Source organism: Symphalangus syndactylus, chromosome 6 (assembly GCF_028878055.3).
Source record: "Symphalangus syndactylus isolate Jambi chromosome 6, NHGRI_mSymSyn1-v2.1_pri, whole genome shotgun sequence".
Classification (NCBI taxonomy): domain Eukaryota; kingdom Metazoa; phylum Chordata; class Mammalia; order Primates; family Hylobatidae; genus Symphalangus; species Symphalangus syndactylus.
In genome coordinates this window covers 125,907,125-125,923,217 of record NC_072428.2, presented here as the reverse complement: position 1 = coordinate 125,923,217, position 16,093 = coordinate 125,907,125, and the positions used below count along the sequence as shown (strand labels likewise).

General features: G+C 36.5%; 1 protein-coding gene across 1 annotated transcript in view; it reads left to right on the top strand.

Moving 5' to 3' along the window:
- Window positions 1–16,093, top strand: part of MTPN (myotrophin) — a 49,848-nt gene that overhangs the window by 20,298 nt on the left and 13,457 nt on the right. The window contains exons 2-3 of the mRNA XM_055284140.2: window positions 4,793–4,906; window positions 5,729–5,812. Coding sequence (XP_055140115.1) covers window positions 4,793–4,906; window positions 5,729–5,812 — 198 coding nt within the window. The remainder of the gene's footprint in view (window positions 1–4,792; window positions 4,907–5,728; window positions 5,813–16,093) is intronic.

Below are 16,093 nucleotides of genomic sequence, written 5' to 3'. Positions count from 1 at the left end.
TTTCCATGCGAGCTAAGGAACATGTTAGGATTGTGTATCTCTCTTCTCTATCCCCAGAATTTGGGAAAGAAAATTAGGGTTTCATTTTTCTCTGTAGCTGGTAATGTTTTATGAAGTTAGAATGAAGATTACAGAATAGGTATCTTTATCTCTGCTGATGTCACTAAAGCCTAGAGTATAGGCTGGAGGCAGTGAAGAAAGGAACTATATAGAGCACTATCTTCCTTTCCTATTTCATCACCACTGTTGGACCTACCACCCATCAAGACTGCTGAAAACCTGGTGAAATTGTCATTCAGCACCCCCCTAACCACAGGATCTACAGATAAAGACAGCTTTAATTCTTCCTTTTCGAAATGGATGCCTTTTATTTCTTTTCATGCCTGTTTGTACTGATTAGAACCGCTAGTGCAACATTGAAATGGTAAGAACAGACATCCTTGTTTTGTTCCTGATCTTAGGAGGAAAGCATTCAGTCTTTGACCAATTAGGTATGATCTTAAATGTAGGTTTTTTGTAGGCCAAGGAAGTTTCCTTCTTATCCTAGTTTGCTAAATTCTGATGACAAATGCGTATTGGGTTTTTTTTTTTTTATAATCCATTGAGATGATCAATCATACGGCTTTCTCTGTTTGTTAAAATGGTAAATTATATTCATTGACTTTTCGAATATTAAATCAACCTTATTCCTGGGATAGACCCCACTGGGTCATGGTGTATTATCCTTTTTACATAGTGTTGGATTACGTTTGCTAAAATTTTGTGTAAAATTTTTCCATCACTTTTCATGAAGAATATTGGCATACAGTATTCTCTTATAACATCTTTGTCTTGTTTTAGAATCAAAGTAATGCTGAACTCGTAGAATGAGTTGAGATAACATCCCATCCCTTCCATTTTCGGGAAGAGTGGGTAGAATTGGTATTATTTCTTCCCTTAAATGTCTGGTAGAATTTACAGTGGTGCCATCTGGAATCTGAAGGCTTCTTTGTGGGGAGGTAATCTGTTGTCCGATATTGGCACCTTGTGTCTTCACTCTTTTACTGATGGCGTTTGCTAGAGGCTTATCAGTTTGTATTGATCTTGAAGAATCAGCTTTTGATTCCTCTCATTTTTCTATTTTCTGTCTCTTTGATTTTTACCCTGATCTTTATTCTTTTCTCTTGCTTATTTTGGATTTAATTTTTTTCTAGTTTCTTATGATGGAAATACAAAGATTATTCATTTGAAATCTTTCTATTTTTCCAGTACAGGCATTTAGTGCTATAAATTTCTCTATAAGTACTGCTTTGCTAAGGCCCTGCTGACAAGGATTTTTTTCTGTCAGTCACACAAAGCCTTTTCAGACTCATCGTCTTTTTGTCTGCTAAAATAAGAATTGTAATGTAAATGTCTGAAGGGATCAAGGAGAAAGTTTAAACTCACAACTCCATTTCATAGGCATTTTGCACTCGTATTAAGAGTGCAAGGGAGGATATAACATTTTTTATTTTTTGAGGCGGAGTCTCGCTCTGTCGCCCAGGCTGGAGTGCAGTGGCACAATCTCGGCTCACTGCAAGCTCTGCCCCCCGGGTTCACACCATTCTTCTGCCTCAGCCTCCCAAGTAGCTGGGACTATAGGTGCCCGCCACCACGCTGGCTAATTTTTTGTGTTTTTTATTTGAGACGGGGTTTCACCGTGTTAGCAAGGATGGTCTCAGTCTCCTGACCTCGTGATCCTCCTGCCTCGGCCTCCCAAAGTGCTGGGATTACAGGCGTGAGCCACCGTGCCCAGCCCTGAAGGATGTAACATTTTTGATTCACAGAAGTATCTTTGACAAAGATCTTATTGATGATTTATTGCACTTACTTATTTGCTTTGCCTCACTCTAAAGACTCGTCCAGTTAATCCTGTCCAGCTAATATTAATAGAAAGGAAATGTTAATAATGGGAGGAAAACTAATTTTATCCGAATTGTTAAGCATTCTTTGCCTCAACAACATTTTTGTAGTTGTGAATAAAGACTAAGGTGGTATGCCAGTTCGCCCTTACTATTTAAATTTGATTTTGAATATAAAGCATATTACAATAGATGTCTTTAATTATTCATATTTCAACCATTATGCAGAAACCTGCCTTAATCCTGTTTTGAATAATCTTTTGTCTAGCATAAGCCAGTACCAGGAATCCACAAAAATAATAGTGAACCTTTATTAAATATAATGGCCTTCATTAAACATTTATTAAACGATGTGTCAGGCACTATGCTAATGGGTTATGTCTTCCAGTGAAACACTGAAACCCTGTGAAGTGTAGGCATTTCTATTCCCATTTTACGGGTAAGGAAACTAAAATTTAGAAAGTACCTGGTCTCTGGTCCCACAACTAAGTGGTAGAGTTGGAGTGCTAACCTGGTCTCCAGTGATTTTAGGCACATTATACATCCTTATGTATACATTATATGTATACATTATATTACATATATACATTATACATTCCTTCTATATCCTTCTGATTTACAGGAGGCCCTGTTGTGATGCATGTATCACATATTGACTTAAGTAAACAATCCATTAGAAATTATTGCTTTGAATTATTGAAGTAGTCTTAACTTAGAAAGATTGTTTTATCATGTAATATTTCAGAGTAGGAAAATGCTTTCTGATGAAACTCTTGATCCTCCAAAAATATATATATTTGAAATACACATATGGGCTGGAATTTGGAAACACTCTATAATTTAATTCCCTTAATGCTTCACTGACACCACCGGTTGCTATGGTAGACAGTTGATATCATCCTTCTCTCAGAATGCTTAAAAATAAGTAAATTCATATTTGAGTATACCTATTATGTACGTAGATAATATAGATAATAGCTAACCATATTTCTACTAATATTAGCTAGTGTGATATTTAAGTGCCTGACATGGACCATGTAGTTTAATCCCCACAACTCCATGAGCCGTAGGTACTGTCATCTCTACACATAGAAAGTAAGTAACTTGCCCAAGGTCTAACGGTGATGGAGCTCCTGTTCTTAACTCCCACATCATACTGTAGGAAAATATAAAGAAGAAAACATATAATTTCTACTCTCAAGGAATTTGCATTCTGTTGGGAAAGAAGGCATACACAAAGTTGTAAGGGTACCATATATTTAAATACTAACTGATTCCTGTGAGTTTTACAAGAAAGAGAGCTTACCATTATCATGGAAAATTTCATAGACAAAGTAAATCTTAAATTTGATTGAGGCTTGTAGGACCTGTAGTATTTAAATTAATGGGAAGGAAGAAGGGAGCAGGCATAATCGACAAAGGGGAAGGGGAGGTTGGAGGAGTTTGGAGTATGTGTGTTTGAAAGAATGGTTTTTAGTGGCTGTAAAATGATAGGGCTCTGAACATCTTGATTCGGGGTATGGCTTGACGAGTTGACCAAACTATGCTAAGTGAATAATATAGTTGTTGAGAAAATAAACTTTGTTTGTCTGAGCCAAGGTCTCCTATCACCCAGGCTGGGGTGTAGTGGCAGGGTCATGGCTCACTGCAGCCTCAACTTCCTGGGCTCAGGTGATCCTCCCACCTCACCTCCCAAGTAGCTGGACCATAGGAGCATGCCATCACACCTGGCTAATTTTATACTTTTAGTAGAGATGGGGTTTTGCATGTTTCCCAGGCCGGTCTTGAACTCCTAGGCTCAAGCGATGTACCAGTCTTGGCCTCCCAAAGTGCTGGGATTACAGGTGTGAGCCACCACACCCGGCTGAGAGAATATAGGATATTTTGCTCCTCAGTAAAATCTGAACTCTTCTAAGAGGGAAGGGGCAAATACCGAATTAGAAACAGCATGTTGGTACAGAAAGAGAATGGGTTTAAATCTCTGCTCTGTTACTAACTGAACCACAGTAAAAAGTTACTTAACCTCTTTCAGCTTTAGAGTTTTCTTATATTAGATGGAGGTTTTCTCTTCTTGGGGTAGTTTGAAGATTAGAAATAATGGGTGTATCACAGTGCCAGATGTATTGCAGCTGGTCCATAGAGAAGGTAGTCATCATTTTTAGTCTCTGTTAATCTTCAGTGAATGAAAAGACTTTTTTAGACTTAAGTTCATTTTTCTGGCACTATACCTGCATTCATCACCAGGATTGTCATGTTCTTCTGAAAGCTCTGAGTTCCTTTTTTTGTAGCACTTGTATTTTGAAATTATATGTTTAATTGTGTGATTATTAATATCTGCCCCCCAACCCCAGATGGTAAGCTTCATACAGTCAGGAGTCATGTCTGATTTTGCTGACCACTGTCTTCCTACTGTCTAGCACAGTGCCTGCCACACAGTTGGGCTCTACTGAATGTTAAATGAAATGAGTTCATAATACCTAATACTGAAATTACATTGTGATATTGATGGCTGCCTACATCAAAGTGGGAATACTTCCTTTGAAGAATTAAAATACATGTAATATGAACTGTGTAAAATCTCAGTGCTTGAACTCACTGGTCTTTTGTGGTCACATATTGACATTATGCTGATTGAACTCCTTAGAAATGGAGGACAGTAATGTATTTCGTTACATTTATCATTATTGTATATTGTTTTCAGCTTAACTAATTGGCTTGAATTTCCATCATACTGTATGTTAACTCTTGTGCAGAATTTCATTTCAAGTTTTTGGTTATTTTATTTTGCAAGAGATGTTAATTGTTTCATGAAACTCTTACGGCTTTAAGAAAGTAAAAATATCAGGTGCCTCATTTCACTTCTTCAGTCTTCCATTCATATAAATATTGTTTTCATTTGCTTTTCTTACAAGGGAGAAGATGTCAACCGGACACTAGAAGGTGGAAGGAAGCCTCTTCATTATGCAGCCGATTGTGGGCAGCTTGAAATCCTGGAATTTCTGCTGCTGAAAGGAGCAGATATTAATGTACGTAGAGGACGTGATCATTCTTGAAAAAATTTTCTGTTAATATGCTAGGGGTAATTGTTTTCTATAGATTATAAAATAGCTATTTGTAGAAACTTCATTCTAAATAAGAATACAGTCAAATTATGCCAAATAGCCTATAACTTAGAAATACAGCAGTGGGATTTTTAAAAATAAGCCAAAAAAGCTGACTTTTTTCAGCTGACAAAAATCAAAGGTTAGGATGTTTCCCCTGTGGCTGTTACTTTTCAAGTTCTAAAGCCTGGGGAGTTAGCACTATCTGTGGGTAACAAGTGGCTATGATGTAATACAGCATAGGACTCTGCAGTCATAGGCTAAATCTAAACTGGATTGTTGGACAAAGGTGAATGGGCAAGTGGTCAGATAAGCGCAGTCATCTCCCAACTTTAGCCTTTTGTAGCTTCTGTATTTCAAGGGATGCCATGCTATCCGGCCCTTTTACCTCCTCTTTGGCTGTGTTTTACCCCTGTCTTCCCTTACTGCACCACACTGGCATTTCTACAGTTGTGGGGAACCAAGGCTTAGAGAGGCTAAATAATAGTACCACAGTAAGTGGCAGAGCCAAGATTTGAGCTGAGGTCAAAGCCCTGCTCCCTGTGCTCTACTACTCTGACTCCTAAGGAAAGACATTGCTCATGGGCTTGGGTCTCTGGTAGCTCTAAGAGACTAGACACTTGACTCTGGATTTATTTATTTTATAGAAAGGCAAATAGGTAAATCTAGTAAGAGTTTTCTAGTTAAAACTAGAAAGTAGGAAGAAATGAAAAACAGATCAGGTTATCTCTGTTTATTATTTCATAGGCTCCAGATAAACATCATATTACTCCTCTTCTGTCTGCTGTCTATGAGGGTCATGTTTCCTGTGTGAAATTGCTTCTGTCAAAGGTGAGGTCAATTGCTAATAGTATTGCTTTTTCTATTACTGTGTTTAAGCCAAGTATTTGATTGTTAATTTATTTGAATTTTGTGTGGCAGCAGGGACAGAAAACTGGAAGCAATATACAAAATTGAGGTGTAGTGTTACTCAAAATAGCTGGCCCATAAACTGTTACCAGTTTGTGGTAGGTAAGGAGCTTGGGTGAATATAAATCAGCAGTCTTCTTTGTCAAGAAAATATTTTACACACATACACACACACACACACACAAAACCAGCTTGAAATAACCATTGTACTTGATGATATAGAAGAATGTCATTTTGGACAGTAACACTTTGTGGACTGGCACCAAGTTCATACACCATGCTTTGAGTAGCACTGGTTTGAAATGTATGTTTCATTTGCTGGAATACATACCAAGCAAAATGGTTAGAGGTAGTTTGCTGTAAGTAAGGACTCTCCAAGTTATTTGGTTTCTTGATATGCTTGAGATAGTGGTAAATTTGGAGTTTTCCTACGTTTTTTGTCTTTGCTATTATAAGCCCTTAGATGGAGTTCAAAATCCAGACTCAGAAATTAACCATTTAGTTGCAGCCATTCTAGCTGTATTAGATGGATCCTACAGATGTTGGAAAGCAAGAAAACTTCAGAAAAATTACCAGTTACAGTATTATCACTAGTATTTAATCCCAGCCTTGTCATTTTATGACCATACTCTGGAAAGTGTTGTTTATAATATTTCATTTGGGATCTTAAGCCCCGCTAAAAGAAGCAAGAGAAAAACAGAAATGAGTAGATGTATATAAAGCATTTTGCCACAGTGCCTGATACATAGTAAGCACTCAGTAAGTAGTAGCTTTTATTATAACTAAGGCCGAAGAGGATTTTATGCTTTGTAGTGTCAGCTTCAATAAGATATGAAGAAAACTGGGAAAGAAGATAGCACATTTATCTCTTAACACTTTATTGACAACTTTGTAAAGATTGGTTCTAAAAGCAGTTCATTTGGGTCCTCTAAATAGAACTAGGGTTTTTTCTACCCATAGCTTCATGTTAACCACAATTACTGGATTTCTTTAAATATGTTTGTTGTTGTTTGGGTTTGGATTATATATCAAGAGCAATTTTTATACCTTACTGATATGAATGATGCATTTGTCCAAAAGCCAAAATAAATGGAAATATTACTCTTTGCCGCTAGTGGATCCAGCATCTGTGATAGGGTGTGCTCACAAAGATTTCCAGTCACTGGCTTTCTCTTTACTGTTCATCCCTCCCCAAGATCCGCGAAAGGATTACAAAGTACCTTTGAAAACTGCTAGATAATTTCATCCCTGGGAAATATTTTTGCTTACTGTATCAAAAACAGATTTGCTGTTTATGAAAGATTTATATAATTTCAATATTGTATTAGTTAGGACTGTCTTGCAAGTAACTGAACCCACCTCAGACAGGCTTAAACAGTAAAGAGATCTTATTAATTTATATAACTGTACAGTTGAGGCACAGCTTGACCCTGGATTTAAGACACATGACCATGATCTGATTTTTTTATTTTTATTTTTGGCCTGTCTCAGGTCTCTTCCTCAGCATTGGCTTTATTTCCATGGCTTCAGCCTATCTGCTAGCTCTCAAAAGAAATGGAGGACTCCCTCCTTACCCTTCTTTCCCTCTTTTTCCCTGACCTTTTTTTACCCAGCCAAGGGTTTTGTTCTCTGAAAATAAAAACCTCCATGGGATCGTTTTTTGCTTAGGTCCCTGGTCATTTACTAAACGAGCTGCCCTAAATGTACTCTTTCCTTCTAACCATATCTCAAACTGTAGATCAGAACAATTTTTCTTTGTGTTAGACCTCTCTGTCCTCCTAGGAAAAACAAAACAGGATATAATTTTTATGCTATAAAGAACCCAAACCATTGTTCTGTATTCCTTATTCCCAAAACATGAGGCTTCAGGTCATTGAGACCTTGTGGTTGTAAGTTTCCATTGTTAAAGAGTTGAAAACATTAAATGAGTTCCTGAAAAGTTGGCTTGATTTGCATGTACGTTAGGCCTAAGATGTCATCCCAGAAGGTTCTGTGTGTGTGTGTACTGTGTTGCTAAATTATTGATTGTGAGTTGTCTTACTTTTAACTAGTTTTTTTCTTTTGCTTATGCCCATTTTGTTCTTTTGTGTCTGAACTTTGACTTTTTTTAGCCAAGTAAGTGACATTTGGAGATAGCTATGTTGGTAGCAGACCATTTGTAACCATGTAGAGCTGTTGTTTTATGTGAAAGAGATTTTCTTCTTTTTGAAATCAGCATAGTACATTTTAGTTCTGCTTTTTCAAAATTAATTACTTTGATTTTATTATTGCATAAGCTTCTTTAATGGATACCCTGTAGTTTTGTTAGGCAGATTTTTTTTTGAAAATTGATTATATTCTTTCAAAAATTCTTGGTTGCTAAAATAGAGCTATTCCAGTGCATCTTTTGAAAGTTATAATCAGTGTTTATATTAAGTCTAATTTGTTCTGCCTTTTATCAAAAGTAGAATTCTTATGGATTATTATGAATTCACTTGAAAAGACTTGGTTTAAGAACTTTCCAGATTCATTGACATTTCCAGTACATTATCCAGTTGATTTATCCTTAGCATAGGAATAAAGGCAAAATAATAAACAGGGATTTAGAAACTCAGTATTATCACAACTAATAGGGGAGAAATCAGAAAAACAAACATGATTGCTAGAATATTTGAAATCAAACTTTATATGATATGCTGTATCATTTATAATTTATTATAAACCCAAATACTTAGGTATTATTATCTCTTTTAGGGATAAGGGAACCATTTATCTCAGGGCGGTCTTAACTGCTTGAAAGTCAAATACAATGTAATGGAATCAAGATTTGTTCCAAGATGTAGGATTCAGCAGCCTGTGTTCTTACTATTACTTGAAATTGCCTTTCAGAATTACTGTCAGGACAGTTAATGAGAAATGGAACATGTACATATCTGCAGGTAAAAAGACTTGTGGCCTCATTTTTAATTGGCAAGCTGGTAAATGAGAAAACTGTAGAGATCAACAGATGGGAGGCTTCCATTTCAAAGGTTAGGTCTGAGCACATTCTGTGGTATTCCCTTTTTGCCCCCAATGACAGAAAAGATGTTTTTAAAGTGAGTTGATCAGTATCTGCTTTGGACCAGAAGAATTGGATCCATCAAACAAGAAATTATAAAGAAACCTTGAAAGACAGAAAACAGGCAGGGTAGGGCCAAAGAAGAAATTCCCAACTATGAGCAAGAGAGTATTGTTGCAAAAGGTAAGAGCTGATCCAAGGCCACGCCCAGAGGTGCCCAGTATCCCCAAGCAACAAATGGAGTGATAAGTTGGATGCATTTCAGGAAGAAGCATATTAAACCCAAAAGGAAAGACTGAGATGCTAGAAGGGGAACGATAAGCAAGAAGTTAGTATGAATTAGTATGTGAATAACTCTAAACAATTATTTAACACTGACGTTTTTAAAAAATAAGCTAGAACCAAATAAGGTAAATAATATGAGATGATCAAAGCTTCTGGTATTTTCACCAAATCCAGAGTACCTGAAAAACATAGTAAAACTAACAAGAAGAAACAAGGGAAAGGAGGCAGATAATTAATGCAGGCTCAAGAAGCATCCTCGAAGAGGTAGCAGCAGCAGAGGAGTAAGAGTGTGAAGAAGCTGATGTGAGTGTATGAAACAGACACTCATAATAGAAAAGTGGCAACTGACCAGTACAGCAGTCTGTGGAGAGGCCAAGCCCAATGCCTGTTTTTATCAAAGCAGTATTAGGCAGCCTGTATAATCATGTGTCATTTAGAATTATAATTATCTCAGTGAAATAAGGTTCCCCTTTATTTGCCCTAAAAAATCTTAACCAGGAAATTTTTGGAATGAAAAGGATACTTAAAAGGTGGTATTAGAAAGTCCTTCAGTTCAAAAGTTGGCAAACTTTTTCCTAGGCATACCCTTTTTGCAAAGGTATGCCTTTGCAAACTACATGGTCACTGATGTAACATTGCCACAGACAATACATAAACGGATGGGCATGGCTGCATCCCAGTAAAACTTCATATACAAAAACAAATATCCAGGCCATAGTTTGCCAACCCCTGCTCTAGCTCATAAATAGTTTGGAATTTATAAGGCACATTGTTTTAAAACCCTAACCCTCTGGTAAGATGATGCTTCCTAAGTGCTACAAGGTGAGTGTGTATCCTTCTGGATGCTTTTATTAGAGTATGCTAGCACTTATTTTTGAAAAGATTTTTTAATGTAGCCAGACAAGAGTTTATAGGACACTTATCTGGGATTTTCACTGCTCATTACTAAACTGGTGTTTCTGATTAAAATCTTAAACACTTGAATAATAGCAAGGTTGCACAAACACATTAGAAGAGGGCTAAACATGAAATCATATTCTTGAATAGTATTAACTGATGGACTTTCCTAAGTTCAGAGTTCATTTACAGTAGTCCCCCTTTTCTGCAGTTACCCATGGTCATGGTGAGTACGTTACTAAGACACTTTGTAAGAGAGACACCACATTCCCATAACTTTTATTACAGTTAACTTTTATTAACATGTTATAATTGTTCTGTTTTATTATTATTGTTATTTCTTACTGTGCCTAATTTACAAATTAAACTTTATCATAGGTATGTATGTATAGGAAAAAACATAGTGCAGTCATGTGCCATATAGTGATGTTTCAGTCAACAGTGTGCTTATGGAGATGCTGGTATAAACAAACCTTCCTCACTGCTGGTCATACATAATACTTGGTAATGACTGTGTTATATGTTTATGTATTTACTATAGTATGCTTTTTATTATTATTTTAGACTAGAGTTTCTTCTACTTATTAAAAAAAAAAGTTAATGTAAAAGAACCTCAGGCATGTCCTTCAGGAGGTATTCTAGAAAAAGGCATTTTTATCATAGGAGTTGACAGCTCCATGTATTCTCTTGCCCCTGAAAATCTTCCAATGGGACAAGATGTGGAGGTGGAAAAAGTGATATTGATGATCCTGACTCTGTGTAGGTCTAGGTCTAGGCTCGTGTTTGTGTGTGTGTTAGTTTTCTACAAAAAAGTTTAAAAAATTTTTTAATTAGAAAAAAATTTATAAAGATATAAAGAAAGAAAATATTTTTATACAGCTGTACAATGTACTTGTGTTTTAAGCTAAGCTTTATTACAAAACAGTCAAAATGTTAAAGACATTTAAAAGTTTATAAAGTAAAACAGTTACAGTGAGCTAAGGTTAATTTATTGCTGAAAAAAAATTTTTCTTATAAATTTAGTGTAGCCTAAGTATACAGCGTTTGTAAAGTCTATAGTAGCGTGTAGTAATGTCCTAGGCCTTCACCTTCACTCACCACTCGTCTCACTCAGAACAACCTCCAGTCCTGCAGGCTTCATTGATGATGAGTGCCCTATACAGGTGTACCATTTTTATCTTTTATACTGTATTTTTACCATACCCTTTCTATGTTTAGATACACAAATACTTACCATTGTGTTACAGCTGCCTATAATATTCAGAACAGTAACATACTGGATATAGGTTTGTAGCCTAGGAGCAAGAGGCTATAACATATATCCTTCGTGTTTAGTAGGCCATACCATCTAGGTTTATGTAAGGACACTCTATGATGTTCACACAATGATGAAATCCCCTTGTTAAGCGACATGTGGCTGTATATATTAGGGTTCATTACTGTCTGTGGTTTCGAGGCATCCATTGGAGGTCTTGAAATATGTCTCCTACAGATAAAAGGAGACTACAGTATTTTTCACAGTTACATATAATTGGACATCTTAATCTAGTTTTGACAATTCTGTAAGAGAAATAATAGTAGTTTGCCTATAGCATTAATACACTATCATGTGGCACATTTATTTTCATTTTATTTTATTTATTTTTTCGAGACAGAGTCTCCCTCCGTCCCCCAGGCTGGAGTGCAGTGGCGTGATCTCAGCTTACAGGTTCAGGCAATTCTCCTGCCTCAGCCTCCCAAGTAGCTGGGATTACCACACTCAGCTAATTTTTATATTTTTAGTAGAGACGGGGTTTCGCCACATTGACCAGGCTGGTCTCAAACTCCTGACCTCAGGTGATCCGCCTGCCTCGGCCTCCCAAAGTGCTGGGATTACAGGTGTGAGCCACCACACCTGGCCTCATGTTGCACATTTCTAATATTAACATAATACATATAATATTGAAGATTACATTTTCTATAATACTCATTAAAATTCCATATAATGTACATAATTCCTTATAATTTTAATAAAGAATTTTAAGAAGTTCAGTATTCCTAATCCTAAGGAATACTATTTCTAAATAATCAACTATGGGATATTGTGGGGAAATATCCTAAATATTTACTTCTTTTATCAATCATTTAAAGATGTTATATTTGCTATAATTTAGAATTTAGACAGATAAGCTTTCAGTCATTTATGCTGGTGTGTTTACACTCCATGCCTTACATGGTATATACTGCTATTAAAAATGACCTCTCAATCGCCTATAGAAATATGAATTCTTATAAATAAATAGAAAAAGTTGTACCCCAGCATGAGAGAATCAAAATCCCATGAGTTGAGAATTTAATGAAAGTTTCAAAACATTGTAGTTTTATTCTTAGATTACAAAAATAAGCTGACAGCATACTTAATTTGTTATTATAAGCTATCATTTTGTTACTAGTGATATTTAGCATACTGAGCTATACCTGAGAGGAGAAAGCCCAAAAGAACTGCTTTTTTGTTTTCCTTTTTTTCTCTGCTTCTGTGTCAAAAGAATTTATCTCCTCAGGAAGCCAACTCTAATCTTACAACAACTATATATAATATACCACTGATGGTTATGCAACGCTAATTTTAGTGACTCAGCTGCTTCAGACCACTCTGTAAGTTAACTATTCCTGGCTTGAGAACAAAGGTATACTCAACTGCATTCTTATTTAAAGGAAGTCAAAATGTTTTATGTTTTATGTATAATTGCTATAGAGATTTAAAAATACTGAAATTCAGTCTGCTGAGGAAATAGAAAAAACCACCTTGTCTGGTAACATTCATGTTTTTGATAAATGTATTTTCTGTGCTTTTTCTTTTTAATCACGCAGCCAGTTAGTAAAACTTGAATATCCCTCTCAAGTATCAGCATTATTGACTCCTCAGGGAAGTGTCTGTGGTGCAGAATGTGCTACTTGAATTGGGAATCAAATGTGTAAGATATAAGGGCTGAAAGTCAGCCCTTTTCAGCATAAGCAAATTGGTGTGCCTGCAGGCAGAACAAATATTTACTTGAATTACTATTTGTTACTTGAATTACTACCATACCTCCAGTAAAATCTGAATAGCTTCAGATATTCCCCCACTCACATTTTAGGATTATTTGGAACCCGAAAATTCTGTTCCATATAACATGGTCAAGTTGGGTTTCAAAAAAGTTTTAGGACTGGTATTCCTCAAAGAGCTCAGCAGTGCCTCACTGAATTGTCTTATTTTTAAGAAACTGTGTCATAAAGGGCCTACCAGAGTGATATATCTATAAGATTTACCCCATAAATAACTGAAGAACCAATTGTTAGACTGTTTTGATAGGTTTCACAAATCTCATACACAAGTATGCCCACGGTGTAAGTTCATTGTCGTTAACTATTTAGCTCTTTTAGACTACAGCACGTCATTTTAGCTTCTGTTAGTGATCTATGCTATGTGCTGGGGTGCCACACACCTACACACACACAAGTTTAGTTCTCAGTTCTGCTTCTTAATAACTCTGTGGGTTTGAGCAAGTTTCTTAATATCTCAGCCTAAGCTTTCTCTTCTGTAACACAGGCCTGTACTTATCACATAGAGTTGATGCGAGGATAAAATAGCTCACAGTTAGATGACATTTCCTATGTACACGTACAGTTTTGAGGGCTTTGTATATATTAACTTATTTAATCACCACAGTAGTCTTATAAAGTAAGTATTTTTTTTTATCCATTTTACCATTGGGGAAACAGAGGCACAAAATGATTTAGGAAATTTGCCCAGCATCACACAACTAGCAAGAAGGGGAGCTGGAATTCAAAGCCAGTCAATTTTGCTCTAGAGCCTGTGTCTGTAACCATTACATTATACTGCCTCTCAGTATAGCCAAGTACTCAAGTGAGATAATGTGTATAAGCCACTCGCTGAAATGCTGAGCACATCATGAATTCTCAGCAAGTACAAAGACTGTTTAGGATTGATGTGCTTCTCAGGAAAGGAAAGACTTGCTGTAGGAATGAGGGTTCCCTGAAGAAAATAAACTTTATGAGAAGAACTTTGTTTCAAGTGTGGACATACTTTTTTGTCTGAAACTTAGGATGTACCACCTCTTAAGTAATATAACAGTGGCCGGGCACAGTAGCTTACGCCTGTAATCCCAGCACTTTGGAAGGCCGAGGCGGGTGGATCACCTGAGGTCAGGAGTTCGAGACCAGCCTGGCCAAAATGGTTAAACCCCATCTCTACTAAAAATGCAAAAAAAAATTAGCCGGGCGTGGTGGCAGTTGCCTGTAATCCCAGCTACTCAGGAGGCTGAGGCAGGAGAATAGCTTGAACCCGGGAGGTGGAGTTTGTAGTGAGCTGAGATCATGCCATTGCACTCCAGCCTGGGCAACAAGAATGAAACTCCGTCTCAAAAAAACAAACAAAAAAAAAAGTAATAGCTCAATATGTGACTGTCCTTGAAGAGGAATAATTTGAGGGCTCATTTGTGCTTTAACCCATCCTATTTCCATAATGAATTTTTCTCTGAAACCTTGAAATGATCTTTCTATTCATGCTAAATATGATTGCTATAGTGATATTAAAATCATATTTTTACTAGGGGTACCATAAGAACAAATCCAAGACCATTATATATGCAACTGAAAATGAACTATAGTTAACTGTGTTCAAATAAGGAATAAAACGAAACATAAAATGTCTCATTGCTCACATGTGTGTGAGTCTCATTTGTTAGTTTTTGTCATTTGAGTAAGTTTGAGCAGCTGCTTGGAAAACTTGAAGTACCTGCCTCTTTAGATTTTAATTGACGTTGTAAGAATTGACTTTTTGGAAAAGTTAAAGAGATTAGACAACAGCATCAACACTTAGCCCACTTGGTAAATTAAAGTTCTCGACAAATGCTTTGGTTCATATGACATTCCCCATTGCATACTTAGCACGTTGTTGGACAAGCAGAGTGGTGCAGATAGAGGAGCTTGGCAATGAAGTTAGTAAACCTAGATTTAAGGCCTGGTTCTGTAACTTCATAGCTAGTAAATCACTTGACATCTGAACTCAGTGGGTTTAATAGTATTCATACCCCAGGATTATTCTGAGAATCAAAGAAGGTAATGGTCTTTCCTATTTTTAGTACTTGCCACACTATGAAATACATGAGAACTAGTCTCTGATTCTCCTTAATGCCCTAGAACAGTGGGCAACAAACATTTTCTATTAAGGGCCAGGTAGTAAACATTTGGGGCTTTCTGTGCCTTATGGTCTCCATTACAGCTTCTCATCTCTGCCATTGTGATGCAAAAGCAGCCATAAGCAATGTGTAAATGAATGAGCCCATGTTCCAGTAACATTTTATTTACCAAAGCTATATCTGCCACTTAATAGAAACTCAGTAAAGATTCACAGAATGGACTTGTGAATTGAGCGTCTATGAAAAGATGCTGTGGTGTCAGAGTGCGCAACAGATGACATGTCGTATGTGTGCCATCCCACAGTTCTTTCATTTTCTGTAAGATACAAATAAGCTGCAGATATCTAAAGGTAATAAATTCCAAAATCTAGTCTTCTCCCTAACATTTTGAGGGGAGAGGCCATGGGTAATTTTCAACTAAATGTGGTATAGAATACAAAATTTGGAGTCACATGGTTCTAGTTTTTGTATTTGTTGACTGACCTTGGGCAAGTTTCTTAACAGCTTGAGAGCCTGTCTACAAAATGGAGTTAACAATGCCTACTTCGGGGGACTGCTGTGAGAAAAATGTGGCTACATATTTTTACTGTTACATTAAAAACTCAAAACTGCTACGAAAAATGTAAGGGAGGTAACCATCACTGTGTTTTGTATTGTATTAGGCCTTATAGCGTATCCAGAAATTGTCTTTACTCTGTCTCCTGTATCAATATGTAAATTAAAATATGAAATTAAATGTGCTACGAAATCATCCTGCACCAGTCGATAAAATTGCAAAGTATGTATAATTATAGGTATTTGAAC